Below are 17,772 nucleotides of genomic sequence, written 5' to 3' on the forward strand. Positions count from 1 at the left end.
ACTATAATAAACATATTACAATAATCACAAAGAATAACCTTCTTTGTCTTCTCAAGGATCCAACTATACCTTAGTCTCCTTAAGGAATCACAAAGAACAACTTTCTTTGTCTTCTCAAGGATAACCTCTTCAAAGAATCAAACAAACAGTTTGAATAATATTTTGTGTGTTACAAGATGCTTCTATACAAGCAGATTTTACACAAATGGATAGCAAACACTTTAAAGAAAAACCGTGTACAAACAAATGATAGCTTTTCACAAAGAAAATAGGCTTGTCAAAATATTGTGTCACCAACGTTTTTCTTCAAGTATCCAAGTCTCACTAATATAGCATAAGAAGAAGACCGTTGAAGGACAAAATGGAGAAAGCTCATAGAGCGACTGTCCACTGTTAGATGGGAAAGAAGTGATAATGCATACTGTCTTTCGCCCCCAAAATCAGTGACAAGTGTGATGTATAGTACTGTCCTTGTCCATGAAATCAGGTAGTGGAAAGGATGTCCAATATGTACTATGTACTATTTGATCATGTTCCCATTTGATCTTATCTTCAAGTTCATTGGCTTCTGATGAAAAAGTATGAAGCATGAAATGAAGAAACATAAAGCTGGATTCAGAAACTTCAGAATCTTTGGTCAGAACCTTGACAACGTCAATAGTCTGGCTTGAGATCTTCAGAGTCTTCAGAATCTTCAGTCAGAACCTTGATAACTTCAATCATCTGACTTGAGATCTTCAGAATCTCCAGCTACATAACACATAATCTTGCCATTCTTCATAAGTCTGGTGATCAAAGTCACGTTCAGAAGCATGAACTAAGAGAATATTGCAACAACAATATAGTGTCTCCTCAGAAGCTTCTTAGGAGTGAATCAACACATAAGTAGAAAGATCATTGCAGCAACAATATTGAACATCTTTCAGAACTTCTAATAGATGACACATAAGTGAATTTGACATAATTCAGAAACTGATAACGTTGCACATTATATATTCAGAATCAGAACTGGCTGTTAAAGTTACACAATAACAAATCATTAGGGTACCAAAATTGTTCTCACATAAATACAATATTGTTATCATCAAAACTCAAGGTATAGATGGAGAACCAAATCTTGTTCTAACATTGACCAGTCGGTGCTTACTAAGTATGCTGACCATGTGGCGTATCGACTATGGTAGGGAGAGGTATATATCTTTTATGTTTAACTTTAATTTGTTTATTATTATGCCATATAGCGAGATTTATACTAGATTATCTTGGGCGGCACACATAACCTATAAGAGCCTATTTAGACATCTTTTGTATATTATATATTATTTGTATTATTTGTATGTTACTCAGATATCTTCATCAGAATTTTTTATTAGATAATATTGTAGATCTCCCATTGATGCAACATCAACATAAACTAACATTTGACAATGAATTACATAATTAAACATAACTTAAAAACAATAATAAATAAGAAAAACTAGACACTACCATATGATTATGGACGTTTCATCATCTTAATTATGTCGTCGATGGATCTTGAAATCTTAGCATCTAACTCGATCGACCCCTTTGTTAATCTACAACGAAATGATCTCTACGTATCCTTTACATCTTCATCGATCTTCAACTCAATAAGGTTGCATTTCACCCTCCTATCAGTATCAATCCAATCTTTATGAAACTCAATCTTTCTCACCTTTCTGTTTTCGGTATCAGACAACAATTCATTAACTTAGACGTTAAGGCGGCGAGAGATGTGGTGACATCCGAAAACCGAAACTTTACGGGAGGTGAAGCTCCATTGAAGTAAACTTCTGTCTTAATTAGATATGGGGAAAAAAACATTTTTTGAGATGTTTTTATCAAACAACATGCGACTTCCCTATTTATACAGTTTTGCGTTTACTCTAGACCACAAAAAAACTGTCGGTGCAATCACAGTCATTCAAAACTGTCGGCAAAATCCTAAGCGTTTAAAATTTCAAACAAATACAATTATAGAAAATTTCACTTTGGTTGAAATTTCCGATATTTAAAGGTAAATTTGGAATTTCCGAAATCATTTGCAACTTTTCAAAAAATTAAAACTTTTCGAATAATAAAAAATTTACAATACAATACCGAAAATTTAGTTTGTATCGGAAATTTTATTCAAATTTCATTCAAAGACAATTTTGACAATTTGAAACTACGGAGATGTCAAATATAATTAAGGGGTGACAAGTTAAATTCTCCGAAACCGGCCAGCCCAACCCGATCATTTGTCCGACCGAAACTACGGTAGGTAGCAGTAGGTGAATGGATTCGTGCGTGGCGTGATGACAGAATACATAGCAAGACCTTTTCATTATTACGTGGAGGCAACTATAAACGAATGAATCACTTTTTTATTTCTTGTTGACTTTCTCCATTTTCAACTTCTATTCTCTTTCTCCCGCCTCCAAAATTCACCTGCAACCAATCTCTCGCCGTTCTCGTGAATTTCGCATTTTCAGTCTCCTACACGTCACACAGGTTCGTTTCCTCTTTTCCCTCTTCAACCTCTCTCTACTTTCAAACGCATCTCTTCGATAGGGTTTTTCCATGAACTCAGAAATTACCAACTTTATTCCTATTAAGTCAATTCATTCATATCTCATCTGTGTGCTGTGGACAACAATGCGATTAGGTTTGTGGATGAACTGTGAAACGATTACCTCCTCATTTTGCTTTCTTGCAGGTTGTGTATTGTATGATCATTGTTTGAATGGTGTTTGACTGTGGTTACAACGCGAAAAGTTTGTGAGGTATCCAAATCCAATAGAGTCATTTCTCGTTCACACTTGTTCAGATATGAAGGAGAAGAGAGTTAGTAATATTTATATGTATGCTCTCTTCCTACATTTCCTTCCCTCTTATTTGCAATTTTGTTTTCAACATATTTACTACAATTTATAATCATCTTCAGATTTTACACTATTCTGTTACTGCATGCCAATTTTTCCCCTTCAATTTACAATTTTTTTGCATCATTATGTGAGTTTCTAGTTGACATCAGATTAAATCATATAGACTTTGGTTGGTCATTGACTACTTACCAAAAATAGAGTTATATCTAAAGAAACTTTCAGAATTTGGGTTGAGTCTAACTCATCCCTATAAAACCGACCTTGAGGGTGAGGATTGTCCCCACTTATAAACACAATACAAGCCATATCTCTAAGCAATGTGAGACTAAATCCACCCCTTCAAACCCAACACAATGAAGGTATTGGGGGCTGCAATGAAGGCAAGCCAAATGTCACAATTAAGGCGACTAGGGGCGGTCCGCAATTAAGGCGGAAGTTTCAATAGAAGCATGTGTGTGCTAATGACAAAAACAAGCTTACATATTTCAATTACATTTACAATAGTTTATTGAAATTGTTTATTATTTGTGACATTTGCAACTTATTCCATTATACACCCGCAAATAGTACCTCTATTTGTTTTGTCATGATTAAATTGCAACTTATTTACAGAGGGCCTCCAAAAAAACTTGAGATGGCTCTGCCCGCAGTGTCAGTGATATGTGTTGTAGGATATATAGCTAATTCACTATTTACTTTTCCACTAATTCCTAATATTCTTAGACTTAGAAACAGAAAACCTCCTACTTTGGGATGTTGGCTTTCCACTTAAATCTTTATAGTACTAGTTTCAGACGACCGACCTTTCAAGTACCTCTTATTAGTATTGAGACTTTGATGCTTTACATGAATATTTGGTCTTGAGATGTTTGTTTTGGAGTTGTATAATTTTGTAGTATTCAACACATAAATGCCATAAATATAATTTGTGAATAAGATATTTGATGATGACTCCCCATTTCTCCTCCATGCTTCTTATGTTTTTTTTGTTATTCATGTTCCTCTTTCTGAATGGGCAGTCTTTACGACAGTGTTAGAGGAATTTTAGATTTTGATATCTTTCGTGGACTCTTTCATTTATTTCTAGGTTGGATGACTTGGACTCTAGATTGTCCTCATCTTCTGATGCTGGAGTTAAAACATTTAGTATTGATAAATTTAGCCATGGTGCCCATGGAAGCAGTAAAACCTCAAGGTCTTTCAAAAGAGGAATGAGAAAAGGATCTGAAGGACTGAAGTCAATTGGCCGATCATTTGGGTTTGGAGTATCTAAGGCTGTGTTCCCAGAAGATCTTCAAGTTTCAGAAAAGAAGATATTTGATCCTCAAGACAAATTTTTACTATTCTGGAATAAGCTTTTTGTTATCTCTTGTATTTTGGCTGTGTCTGTGGACCCATTGTTTTTTTATCTTCCTGTCATCAATGATTCATTACGCTGTCTTGGTATAGACCGAAAGTTGGCAGTTATAGTTACCACCTTGAGGACATTTATCGATGCTTTCTATCTTATACACATGGCTCTCCAATTCCGTACTGCTTATATTGCTCCATCATCTCGTGTTTTTGGACGAGGTGAGCTTGTGATAGATCCGGCACAGATAGCAAAGCGATACTTACGGCGGTATTTCATCATTGATTTCTTATCAGTATTGCCCTTACCACAGGTCAAAAAGATTGTTTTAACCTAATTCAATCTCTTTTTATTTTATTGTTTAATGATGCGGTGATTATTCCTTTAGTTTTAATGATTCTTTTGTCTCAATGCTATGCTTATATCTCTGTCATCTCTCACTCTGGGTTGCCAAGTTATCCAGGCTGCTTATATATACTTAGTGGAAGTTTGTTAGTTTAATTCTTATATTTGGGGTTGGGTGTGGTGAACCAAAAACACTTTTACTTGTGAGACTGAAGAAAGAGTACAATAAAGGTAGATAATAAGATATATTCCCCACTCCTCAATCAAGGATCAAAGAAGAAACATTGAAAATATGAACAATGTTGGCAATACAATAACTATCTTGAGCTTTCTTATTTGATTTCTCTAATTGGTTTCTGTTGTAAATAATGTATTTTTTATAATTATTAGTAATTTGTATTTGGCCCGGTATCATTAGGCTTAGAATAGCCTACAACAACAATAAACAAGACCAAACTTTATCCAACTAACTGGGGTCGGCTATATGGATCAAATTTCTCTATAACATTCTATAAAAGACCATGTTTATATCCAATTCATCAATCTCGAGATCTTTCTTAATAGTTTCTTTTATAGTTTTTCTAGGTCTTCCCCTACCTATAGTTGTTTGACTACTCTCTATTTGATCTACTCTACTTACTGCTAAGTTCACATGTCTTCTTTCTACATGTCCAAACCACCTAGCTTATTTTCAACCATCTTTTCTACTATATCTCTACATGTCCAAACCACCTAGCTTATTTTCAACCATCTTTTCTGTTATATCTGCAACAAATAGTTTATTCTCGTGTTGGTTCCTAACTGCCCAACATTCTGTCCAGTACAATATCGTAGGTCTTATACATTTTACATACATGAAATTTACTATTCAGTTTTCACATGGTATCAAACAACTCTCTTTCTTGAGGGTCTCGTTTTCGCATAAAAACCCTAGTCGCTTTCATTGTGGTTCCCTTTTCTCTGAAACTCTAGTCACCTTCATTTTGCTCCTTGTTTTGCTGCCTTCATTGTAGCCTATTTCCCTCGTTCAATACCCCTGTTCTTCTATTCAAGAACCTGGCTTTGATATAATCTTAAAATTTGAGTTGGCTCTAACTCAACTTTATAAAACTAGTTTGTAAAGTGAGGATTGCCCTCACTTATAAACCCATGTTCAAGTCATATTTCATCAAATGTGGGACTATGAACTGTTTTCTTTAATTATAGAGATTCTGGCTTTTGAGGACTGTGTTAAAAATGATATTTGATAATAATATAGAAGAAAACAGAATAATGGGTAAATATCCTTCTGCTATACTGGAACAGTAGAGGTTATATATTTGTAAAAACAACCTCACACCAATGCATTAGGAAAGCCTAGAAAGGTAGGACATTATAATACACGGTTGACATTATGGCTTGGGATGGATAGTTGTTGATTCTTCGGAATTCTCTATACTTCCATTTAGATGTTTTAGATGTGTTTATTATTGGATAACTCATTTAGTTTTTGTTCTGTTAATTATTTTCTTCGCGTACGGTCTAATTCCTTTTATTTTCCATTGGAGTCACTTAGTATTAAATGCAATTATTGTGTGATCAGAAGAAACAAACGCATAATGACTGCTTGGACAGAGCAGAAACTTCAAATTGCCAATTCTGCGAAAACAAAAATCATATAGAGGGCTTCTTGTTATATATTGTTCACCATATTTCACTACCCCATGCAAGTAATTTTCTTATGAGAAATGTCAATTTCTAAAAATCTTATTGAGAAGTAGAATACATGGTTCTGCCATCGAACCATGTCTAGTGTTGCTACTCTAATGGTGAGATGATGCCTTTGACGCATAATGTGATGACGACTCTATTATCTTTTTTTATGACATCAGGATTTCATGTTTTGCCAAATAGTTTTCCTTAAAACAAACATCCTCATTTCATCAACATCATATTCCTTTTGCGTGAAGAAGACTCTTTTTTGTTTGTGAAAGTAGCCCTGTCTTTATTGGTTAATAATACCTCCTGTTGGTAAGTAATAATTAAATTGTCATCTCCTGTGAATTCCTAAGTGCAGTTGTCCAATTGAATATTACTTTCAATATTAGGATAATGCTAAGAATTTGAATGGCTAACTGAGTATTTTGTTCGCCTTGTGTGGCATGAATGTTCCTTATAGTTATCAATTGCTTTGAATACTCTGGCAACATGTAATTGTAATCTCTTATGACTAGTAAGTTGTCCTATTGAAACTGAAATTTATGAAGTATAAAATACTCTATTCTTTTTTCCCTTTCTTAATTTTTCTCTTTTATGTTTATGAATTCAGATTGTGGTGTGGAGATTTCTTCAGAGTTCAAAAGGTTCAGATGTTGTCACAACAAAGCAGGCCTTACTTTTCATTATATTGCTTCAGTACATTCCAAGATTTCTCCGTATGTTACCATTGACTTCTGAACTTAAGAGAACAGCCGGTGTCTTTGCTGAAACTGCTTGGGCTGGTGCTGCATATTATTTGCTATTATTCATGCTTGCCAGTCATGTATGTTATGTTTTGATTTTGCCATTTAATTTTCGGAGTTATTATGCTTTCTCATTATAAGTTTATGCTAGCATTTTTGCTATCAACCTTTGTGGTGATAAACTTTGACATGGGTTTATTTTGCATCCTTTTTCATAAATTATCAATTGCAGATAGTTGGGTCGTTTTGGTACTTATTAGCTGTTGAGCGCAATGACTTTTGCTGGAAGAAGGCTTGTAGTGACAATGGGTACAACAAGAAATTCTTGTATTGTGGCAACCAATACATGGAAGGTTATAGTTCCTGGCAGAATAAAAGTGAAGCTATTCTTACATCACAGTGCTCTGCAGATAATGAAAGTCCACCTTTTGACTATGGGATATTTACACAAGCCTTGAAATCTGGCATTGTTTCATCTAACAAGTTCTTGTCCAAGTACTGTTACTGTTTATGGTGGGGGCTTCAGAACTTGAGGTATTTAATTTTATTTTCATTGTTAATTTTCATTAATCACATCAAGTGAAAACAATTAAAACAAAACACTACAACATATATGTTCTGTCTGATCTAAATACAAGGTTTCTCTTGTATGTGGCATGTCTTGATTGATTTAAAACTTGAGTAGTGCTAGCAACACTCATCCTAACATTCTCTTTCAATCACTTACTCTCTTGATGTGTTTATTTATGCTAATAAATATGTACAACCAAATCCCTTGATTATAGGGATAAATTCAATCTAAAAATAGATCTGAATCTATCCTATCTGTTACAGTATAATATTTACACAAGGTAATAGTATCATACCAGACTTTCAAGTATCACAACACCCTCCCTCAAACTGGAGCATATATGTCCCATGTAGATACTTTTGCACCTCTACTTGATTTGGCGAAGGTATCAGGTAGATAGTCTGCTAGAATTCCCAAATATATATTGATCTCCCCTCAAAGAACATTTTCACTAATAAAATGACAACCAATCTCCGTGTTTAGTTCACCATTGAAGACTTTGTTAGATGCAATGTGTAATACTGCTTGATTATCACTAATGAGAATCATGGACTGTAATTTGAAAAACCTCAAATTGAAAAGAAGTTGCTTCAACCAAATAAGCTCACATGTAGTACTAAGAGAAACAGAGAAGTGTGAAAACAATTCTTTATCTATGATGAAATGAATTTCTGAACAGAAAGTTCAGATTACAATCCTTTATATAGGGTAATTAACCTACACACACCTTAGACTTATCCTACACTCTTGTAACTGCCAGTGCCAGCTGTCCTGAGAAGGCTAACTAACCTTAGCTACACTGGCAGGAGAAAAACTAACTGCTGATACTTCTAGAGTACATCAGAAGATTCTTGGACTCAGAAAATGCCAACTAAGTAAGTAAACCCATTTGTATTTGCCTATATTCTTTATACATTAACAAGTACGAGTCATAGTTTAATATTCTACTTCTGCACTTGATCTAGCAATGCCTTTTTTTTCTTCTTCTAACTGACAAACATTTTGGGGGCTTCGTGGGCATTCATTTTATTATTTTCCATGAGCCGTTAAAGCTTTGATTGGCGTGTTCTTCCATATCTGGGAGCTTTATTCTCTTTCGTTTCCCTTGTATTTCCATGCAGTTTCATTAATAAAATTAACTTCTACTTGTGATAGGACATCTCCTATCCAATTTTGACATCTAGAGAATCTTTTTTCTCTACAGAGATATAATTTCAATGATTTAAAAGTTACAGACCTTATCAACCGTGCATGTTACATTTTTGTTTGCAACTTGATTTTTTTTTTACTTTGTATACACATGGTTCAGAGCAGTGTTGTCGAATATCTGCCACGGCGGAGATTGATGGCGGTTTTTGACTCACCGCCACGTCTAAATTTGTGAGGGATGGCGGCGCCATACGCGGATATGGTGGCGACGCCAAATGTCGAATTTTAGGCCCTCCACCATGGTCCGCCATCGATAACACTGGTTCACAGTCCTTGAATTTTACCATCTTATATCCAAAGCATAAATGTTTATCATGTTAAGGTGCAATGCAAACATTCTGTGACCTAACTTTTTAGGTCAATACTTGCTGGAATTAATTTTCCTCCATCTAGGCTGCTTTTCAGAAGTAGGAATGACCAAAGGGCATGCTTTCTATTTTCAACAATCTAGTGTAGAATGATATATTATGTGTTCCTATGTTTGATGCTTTATATTAAGTTACTGAAATTAGTCACGAATTCATTCTTAGTTTATTAATTTATTTCACTGCAGTACACTTGGCCAGGGGCTTCAAACTAGCACCTACGTTGGGGAGGTTATGTTCTCAATAGCATTAGCCATAGCTGGCCTTATCCTCTTTGCACTTCTGATTGGTAACATGCAGGTATACTTAAAAATCAGCTTATATTTAACATGTTACAAATAAGAACGTGGATGATATTGGGTCTTCTATTATGTAGTGGGACTGTCCTTCGGATTTCCACCAGTTTCTTTTAATCTCAGAGGTTTTGGCTGGTGTAAAGAAGCTAGGATTCTGTGGTATTGCTCATTCGTTCATCACAGTTCTCTAGTGTTTATGGCTTGGGAGAGACTAATTTAATAGGGATAAGTTTATTTTTTATAGCCCCTAATAGTTTTCACCTTTTTAAAAAATGAGGAGCTAAAAAGGTAAATGAGTATAGAATGAGGATTAAAAATAAACAGTTTTCACAAATTTGGCCTTAGAATGTCTGTGTTGAAATATTAAGCATGCATTGCACACATCCGTTAGTGAGTAAGCTATGAGAATTAAAAAGGGGGAGTCCATTTACTCAACAAGCTGAGAATTGAAAAGGAATGTTATTTTTAATATGCTTGAGTGATTACCACTGAGCAACATGTTTAATTTGTTTACCTTGAAATTACAATGATAATATCAATAAATGACACATGCGATTTACAAGGAGCAACTAAGCTAGCACTACTTCCTAAGATAATTGAACTTGTTCTATCAGCTATACAATAAAGATAAGCTACTTAAAAAGTGGAACATGAATTTGTTTTGATGTTTAACAGTCTATGACACAACGGAGTAGCGCTACTTCCTTACATTTGACACAATAGACTAGCACTACTTCCTTACATTGATATGTTCCTATGATGCATGGGTACGGGTGCGGGTACTGATACGTGATACACCGTTTTAAAAAAAAAGTCAAGATACATGTGCCACAATAAAAATTAAGATTTTTTCTGTAAAATGTATTACTAGAGAACTAAATTGTTCAATTCATAACAAAACATCACAGTAAAAGTTTGAAAAATAAAAAATAGTGTTAAATTACAATAATAAAGAAACTAAAATACTAAATATATTATATTATTGAATGAAAAACCACAAAGTTACTCAAAACAAAGTAATAAGAAAAGAAAATTACCACACTTATGGTCCGTGTACTCGGCCCGTGTACATACCTGGCGCGGGCACTTCAACATATTAGAAGTACCCATGCTTCATAGATTATGTTCTAACTTCCAACATAATTTATTGAGTAGACTCAAAGGGATGTGGAATTACAAGGTTTGTAGTTTGTATCCATGATTTTCTATGTCAACGAGTAACTTCAGCGTCTACTGGAGAGTATGTCAGCCAACGTGCATTACAAATAAAACCTTTGTTGCATCAGCATGAAGGATACATATGACAAATTTAATTGAAAACATGTTTGAGTGCTAGAACCATAAAAAAAAATTCAGAAGGCCCAAAGCATAACCCCTGTTTTAGGGTGTGTAAAGAAGGCTCCATATTTCAAGAAATACATGTCAATAATGTATTTTTTCGTTGTTTAGGTCTGGCTCTCGGGATGTATCGTTAGGATAGAATAAGGACAATTATTTTGTCCGTAAGTCCATTAGTAGATTAGTTAATTAGTTGGAAAGGATTGAGATGAGGCTGGTACATTGAAATTACAGAAATTCAGTTTAGGGGAAATATTCTGTACATTTGATATAAGCTAGTGAAAGGACAAATTCTTTGTAGAAAGCCTCTTCCACCCGGCTCCTAAAAGTTACATTACAGAAAGATTGATCTGCTTCTTCCAGTTGTTTGATTGGATAAGGCACGTATAGAACAAAAACACAGTCATGCGTGGCTAGATTTTCTTGGTGTCAGTTTTTTGAATTTATGAACTGTTCATGCTAAGATAGACCGAAGATTTCTTCGTGAAGGAGTCCAAGTAAGTACACATTCACATATGTACACAGATACCGAGGACAGAGCAGTGCATGTTATTTCTTTTTTCTGAATAATTTTCCTTATCATTGACTGGCATTGTAAATAACTTTCAAGGTTTGTGTTCATAAATCATGAAGGGCATATTATTTAAAACTGATAGTCGTTTCTATTTCATATGATTACAGACATATCTTCAGTCTCTTACCATTAGACTTGAAGAAATGAGAGTCAAGAGACGTGATTCAGAACAGTGGATGCATCATCGTCTGCTACCACAAGAGCTTAGAGAGCGCGTGAGACGATATGATCAATATAAGTGGTTGGCGACACGTGGTGTAGATGAAGAAAATTTGGTTCAGAGTCTTCCAAAGGATCTTCAAAGAGACATTAAGCGTCACCTTTGTCTGGCTTTAGTTAGAAGGGTATGCTTCCAAACACTTGAAATTTACCCAATTTTTTAATCTTGCAAAAGAGTGGACCAAAGTAGTTGTACATGAAAGAATCAACATAGTAAATTACAGTAGTTCAGTATTTGGTGGAGAAGAATGTTACACAACACTCTTTTAAACAAATTCTTGAACACAGTCTTTTTGATTGATTCACGGTCTTAAAAGTAAAGAAATTTTTAAAAAATAAACTTAATTAACTGAATTTATTTTTCAAAAAATAATATGATGATAATGAATATATTCAACAATGTGTCAAAAACAGTGTGTTGTGAGTATTCCTTGCGTGGTAATGGTATTAACTATCACTGGTATTAACTATCACATTGAATATGTCCCGTGCTTCCCAGACAACAACAACCAAGCCTACTCCACAAAAGCGTAAAATACCAGTATTTCCACATAGCCAGGGTAGCATTCTCGTCTCTGTTGTACTAATCTTACTCTCGTGATGACAATTTACAGCCCAATACTCTGCCTCATACAACAATATTGATTTTACCCTTTAGCTCGAGTAGTACCTTTTAATCACACAAAAGTCCGGGGTGCTCTTCCATTTTATCCACCCCATTTGAATTTGATAGTTTACATCTTTCTTTATTTCTCTGTGCTTTGTACAATGTACCCAAAATATTATAAACATCTGAGTTTGTTAATTTATTAATTACCTCTCTTGGATTTGTAGGTTCCTTTATTTGAGAGTATGGATGAGAGATTGCTTGATGCCATATGTGAGAGACTGAAGCCATGTTTATTTACAGAGAGTACTTACATTGTGCGGGAAGGAGATCCGGTTGATGAGATGCTTTTCATCATACGTGGTCGGCTTGAGAGTGTCACTACAGATGGTGGGAGGAGTGGATTTTTTAATCGCAGTTTCCTAAAAGAGGCAGACTTCTGTGGCGAGGAGCTTTTAACGTGGGCGCTTGATCCCAAATCTGGCTCTAACCTCCCATCTTCTACTCGAACAGTTAGGGCTTTAATGGAAGTTGAGGCTTTTGCATTAACTGCCGAAGAGTTGAAGTTTGTCGCTAGTCAATTTAGGCGCCTTCACAGTAGACAGGTTCAACACACCTTCCGCTTTTACTCCCAACAATGGAGAACTTGGGCTGCATGCTTTTCTTTGATCTCTTTAGCTGTTTTTGCATTAAGCATTAGTCGACAAACGACATTGCACATCTGCGGTTCTCTCATTTTAAACTGTTTCACATTATAGTTTTTACGCGTTATTAAACATATACAATAACTAAATGACAGGAAGATAGGAAACTTGTGCGCGAACCATGTAAGGGGAGTTCTCGATACGGTCACCGCGAAGAACTTCCCCGAGATTCTCAGCACTGTCGACAATGTGATCTGGACGACAGTAAGGCAGAGAATAATAAGAGTAAGGAAGTTGTGTTTTTGTAGAAGATAGTTTGTTCACTTTCACCCTCAATGGATCTCCCTGTCATCCATCAACATGACATATATATATTTTTCTGATTAGCAAAAACCAATTCTAATAAAGCATGCAAATAAAACAAAACATATGAAAATCTTAATAGATCTCAATTCTCAAAAATAACAATGTTAAATGTAATTCAATTGCATTGAATGAAAAAGATTAAGGAATGAAACCTTGTGGAAATCCTCGGGTGCAACACCAGGAAGGTAAAAAGAAGTAGCAATGTGGAAATGGAGGATGATAAGGAACATAAAACACACAGAGATCCATAATCCTTTTTCCATGGTTTCGATTTATCAAACCAAACAACCAACGTTTATCAATCAAACACTTTTCTCTCTCTCTTCAAACTAGTTAGTTTTTGTGTCAAGTTTTCTTTCCTTTTTATTTACAAAAGTATGTTGAAGAGTAGTAGGCGTTTGGACACTAAAAAGGAGGAACCATATTTACGTACCATGTCCATAATGCATTAGCTATTCCAACATAATATAATTATGTAACCATGTTGAAAAGTATTGCTAATAATAGCAATACAAATTTTTCTAAGGAAATCATAATTTTTGTTACTATTTTTTAAAGTTGTTGCAACTCAAAACAAATTGAAATAAGAAAAAATAATTAAAATCAATGTCAATCTATGTTAAATAATGCTTAACTGGAGTTTATTTTCCAGTTAATATTGATGTGCATAAAAAAAGTTAACATTTAAAAGCACTTGACATAAAATAAAAATACTTAACATATAAAAAAACGCTTTTCAATCCTTTTTGGACACAAAATTGTGAGAGGTGAAGTCATATTGAGAGAAACTTAGAGAAGCAAATGAAGTGATTTTTAGGATTCATTGTTCTAAGAATTTGAAGATCTTTGGAGATATTTAAGGGATCTGGAAAGCACTTCTAAACACTTTGACTTTGTGTGATTTATATATTGAGTGGAGGAGAGATTGAAAAGGAGTTGAATAGAAAGTAAGAGATGTTCTTATGAACTTGATAGACTATTTTCTTATTACTCATTTTATAATCTTTTGTAACAACTCTTAAAAGTATAAGGATTAAAGAATTGTCTTCTCTCCAATAGTAGATCAGTTTGATCGAACTTGATAAACAAATTATGTGCTATTCCTATTTGCTAGATTAGTTTTTGCTTGAGGCACTTTATTTTGATTGTTATTGTTCTTTGTCACACACATAATTATTCTTGTTTAGCCTTTCAATTACACAACATTTGACACCCTCTGTGAAAAAAATGGGTTAAGTTTACAAGTGAGCACCATAAATTTTAAATGGGGCATTTAAAAGTTTTTTTAAGACAATAATTTCGAATTATGGATCAATTTTGAATCACTGTATATAACCAAATCGTTGGCTCATAAGTTGTATCTGAAACAACAAATCTACTCATTTCAAATGGTAGAGAGAAAATCTATTGTGTAGCAATAAACATAATTTAACAAAACCATTGATGACTTGTAAAATATTGAGGTGAAATTTGATGATGACGACAATGTTCTACACTTGTTGAGCTCATTACCTAGATCTTTTGAACATTTAAAAGAGGATCTTCTTTATAGTAAGGAAGACACTTTCACATTAGAGGAAGTCCGCTAGGGCATAAGAACCGACGAACTAACCAAGATGAAATATTTGAAGGTTGGCGATAGTGGTGAAAACTCAAGTGTTTAAAGAGGAAAAAATGGGAGTAGAGGAAACCAAAAGGGGGGGAAATTCAGATGAAATTCTAACTCCACAAATTTTGATAAGTCAAAGTTAAAATGTTTCACTTGTCATAAAACTAGTTACTTCAAGAAGGATTGCCTCAAGAGGGGGGAAATGATGAGTTTGTTCAAATTGTGGTTTCTTAGATGAGAACGGTGCCGTACCTTGAAAAATTAGAACACGATGTTCGCGAAGTGCGATCGCATACTCGCAGGATGGATTTAATAGAGTCGTCGCCGAACTTTATTTATTCTTAAAGAGAAAAATGAGAAATATCGATAAAACCCAAAAAAAACGACAATGATTATGATCGTCGCAATCAAATCAGGATTCGAGAGCCGATTACGTAAGGGAAATGTATTAGTACCCCTCACGTTCGTTGTACTCAACGAGAACCATTTAGTTAATTGTGCGCGTTAGTGTTAACTTTGAAATGTTTAGGATTTTTGAGTTATTTAAAAGGGAAAAAGAATATGACCAAAAGATTTATTTTTTATTAGGGTGTCTGGCGAGAGAACTCAATGCTTACGTAGTTCTGGATAAAAAATGTTTGTTTGTTGGTCGATTTTAGCGAAAACTATTTTGTCTCAATCGATGGAAAAATATTGCTTGCTACCCAAAACAGACGAGGAGCGGGCGTTTGCGTCACATTGAATGGATTTACAAATAAGTATTCACGGGAAAACGCCACTTATCTCAACTCACACGATTGTGGACGAAACATTGTCTGGCACCGTCTCGAGACAAAACACCTTTCATTTTAAAAAAGTTTTGAACGATTGTCAAAAGAAAAAATGGTTTGAATGTGTTTGATGTATTTTTGGGTTGGAAGTAGAGTATTTATGACTTCCAAGTTTTTATAACTTGGGTCTAATACTCGGGACTATGACTGAATTTTACACACAGGTAGTTATTTTCTTTCATTTTGTTATGAAAATAGTTTGAATATTTACAAGTATTTTTAAGACTTATCTGAGAAAATGCATTTGATGTTGATTGAGGTTTATTTTGTATTTATTAAAAAAAGTGAAAATAATTTGAATGTGGAATGTCTGAGAAGTTGGAATAGTGGAAGTGGATTGAAATAGTTTGATTTGAGAAAAATTATCGACATTGGATCAAGTGCTTATTATTTTTTATTCATATTAAAAATGGTTGATTTTATTCTTTTTTGTTATTTAAATGGTTAATTTGTCTAACTAATGGCAAGAAAATAAAAATAAATAAATACAAATTACAATTAAAGAGATGGAGAATACACTTGTCTATATGGAGTAAGAAAGCGAGTAAAATACGGGTCCATCAAACAAGTAAATGCCAACATATAAAAATAGTTCATTATAAAAAGATCCAAGAATAAGTCACTGAACACACAGAGGCTATGTTAAATCAAAAGACAACTGAATTTAATGCTATGTTAAATTAACTTAAAATGGAAAGAGACACAAAGAGGCGGCACCCCTAGTATGCTACTTATCAACAATTCTTTTAAAACAATTAGAATTAATCTATTGTGTTACAAGACATGGCAGATGGTAAGAAAAGAAAACAAAATTAAAAACTGGAAAAAAATAACATTAAACTTAGCATTCACATATGAAAGACTTTTCTCTCTCATTTCTCATAAAAGTCACACTTTCAAATTCAACAGAGAAGAAAGAAGCTCCAACATCAAAAACTACTAATTTTCTCATCAATACAACAAGGCCCAAACAAAATCAATATGATAAGCAAACAAATCCAAAATCAAACAAACATAGAGAAACGAGGTGAAATACTGACGACACGAGTAAGGCTAAGTATGATTTTCCAGTGGTGAAATGAAGCGTGGTTTTGAGGTTAATGGTGAGGTATGGTTGCTGCAAAATCACTAAAAAGTGAGGAGGATAACATATATGTGAATGGAGGAAATAATGTTATGTGGTAGAGGTGTTGTATTTTGCGGTGGTTCGTAGCTTTGAGTGGTGCGTGATGGTGACCATGGTTATTATTGGTGCAGCCGACAGGTGGTTAGTATGGAAAGGATTAAGGTAAGTAGCAGCGTGGGGGTTCTGTTGGTGGTAGGGAAGCTTTGTTTGTGTAGTTTGTTTGGATGGTGGAAAGAGATAAAGAGAGTGAAAGTTATGTGAAGAAAATATGGAAGGAGATGAATATGTTGAAGGGTTTGTTGCAGTTTGTAGTGTGTTGGATGAAGTTAATGTGTGTACAGTGTGAAGGATGGTAGGTGAGTGTTCACGTATTTGATGAAGAAGAAGATGCAAGGTGGAGCTCAGACAGTGAGATCTTGAGGGTTTTTCATAGAGGCTTGAGTGTTTTGTTGAAGGGAATGTTGGAGGATTGTATGATACGGTGTAGGTGAAGGAAGTGAGGAGGAAGTTTTAAGGTGGTGTTTTCATGGAGTTAATAATACGAGTGTTTCTTTGTGGCTTTGTGTGAAGAGTTATGGAGTGAATGTTGTGTTGCTACTATTAGAAAAAGAAAGTGATATTGGTGAGATGATAGCTAATGGTTTGAGAAAAAACATGTTGGGATAGTCAACAAAAAAAAAGCTCTCTCTTTTAGTTCCTTCCCATTGTTTTAAAAAATGAGGCACAAACCTTCTTCCATTAATTGGTTTGGGGTTTTCTTTTTGCTTATGAAAAATGAGAGAAAAAAGATTATGACAAAGTGTGTGTCATTTGTTAGCTATTGTCCCCCTCTCTTCGTTGCCCAATGGTCACTTTTATAGTGTGACATGTAGGGCTTCCATTATTGAAATAGATATCACAATGTCCATGTTCTCGATCTTTGCAGTGAAAAAAAGAGTTTAAGATAAATAATTCAAATAAAATTTAAACTATCCTAAATAATCAAAAGAAGAT

General features: G+C 34.4%; 1 protein-coding gene across 1 annotated transcript; it reads left to right on the forward strand.

Annotated features, from left to right (window-relative positions):
• Positions 1–2,253: 2,253 nt before the first annotated feature.
• LOC127089620 (probable cyclic nucleotide-gated ion channel 5) lies at positions 2,254–13,156 on the forward strand. The gene is made up of 9 exons (XM_051029365.1): positions 2,254–2,514; positions 2,720–2,864; positions 3,976–4,552; positions 6,893–7,105; positions 7,258–7,559; positions 9,359–9,470; positions 11,486–11,722; positions 12,432–12,884; positions 13,004–13,156. Exons 2-9 carry the CDS (start codon positions 2,833–2,835, stop codon positions 13,154–13,156), a joined length of 2,079 nt encoding a protein of 692 aa, XP_050885322.1. The 5' UTR covers positions 2,254–2,514; positions 2,720–2,832.
• The last annotated feature ends 4,616 nt before the right edge of the window (positions 13,157–17,772 follow it).

Source organism: Lathyrus oleraceus, chromosome 1 (assembly GCF_024323335.1).
Source record: "Lathyrus oleraceus cultivar Zhongwan6 chromosome 1, CAAS_Psat_ZW6_1.0, whole genome shotgun sequence".
Taxonomy (NCBI): Eukaryota; Viridiplantae; Streptophyta; class Magnoliopsida; order Fabales; family Fabaceae; genus Lathyrus; species Lathyrus oleraceus.

Excerpts from the sequence above, each read along its gene's own strand:
- LOC127089620 (XM_051029365.1), top strand. The coding sequence starts at position 2,833 with ATGAAGGAGAAGAGAGTTAGTAATATTTATAT. Across the intron at positions 2,865-3,975 it reads AGAGTTAGTAATATTTATAT|GTTGGATGACTTGGACTCTA; the intron begins GTATGCTCTCTT and ends ATTTATTTCTAG. Across the intron at positions 9,471-11,485 it reads TTCTGATTGGTAACATGCAG|ACATATCTTCAGTCTCTTAC; the intron begins GTATACTTAAAA and ends ATATGATTACAG.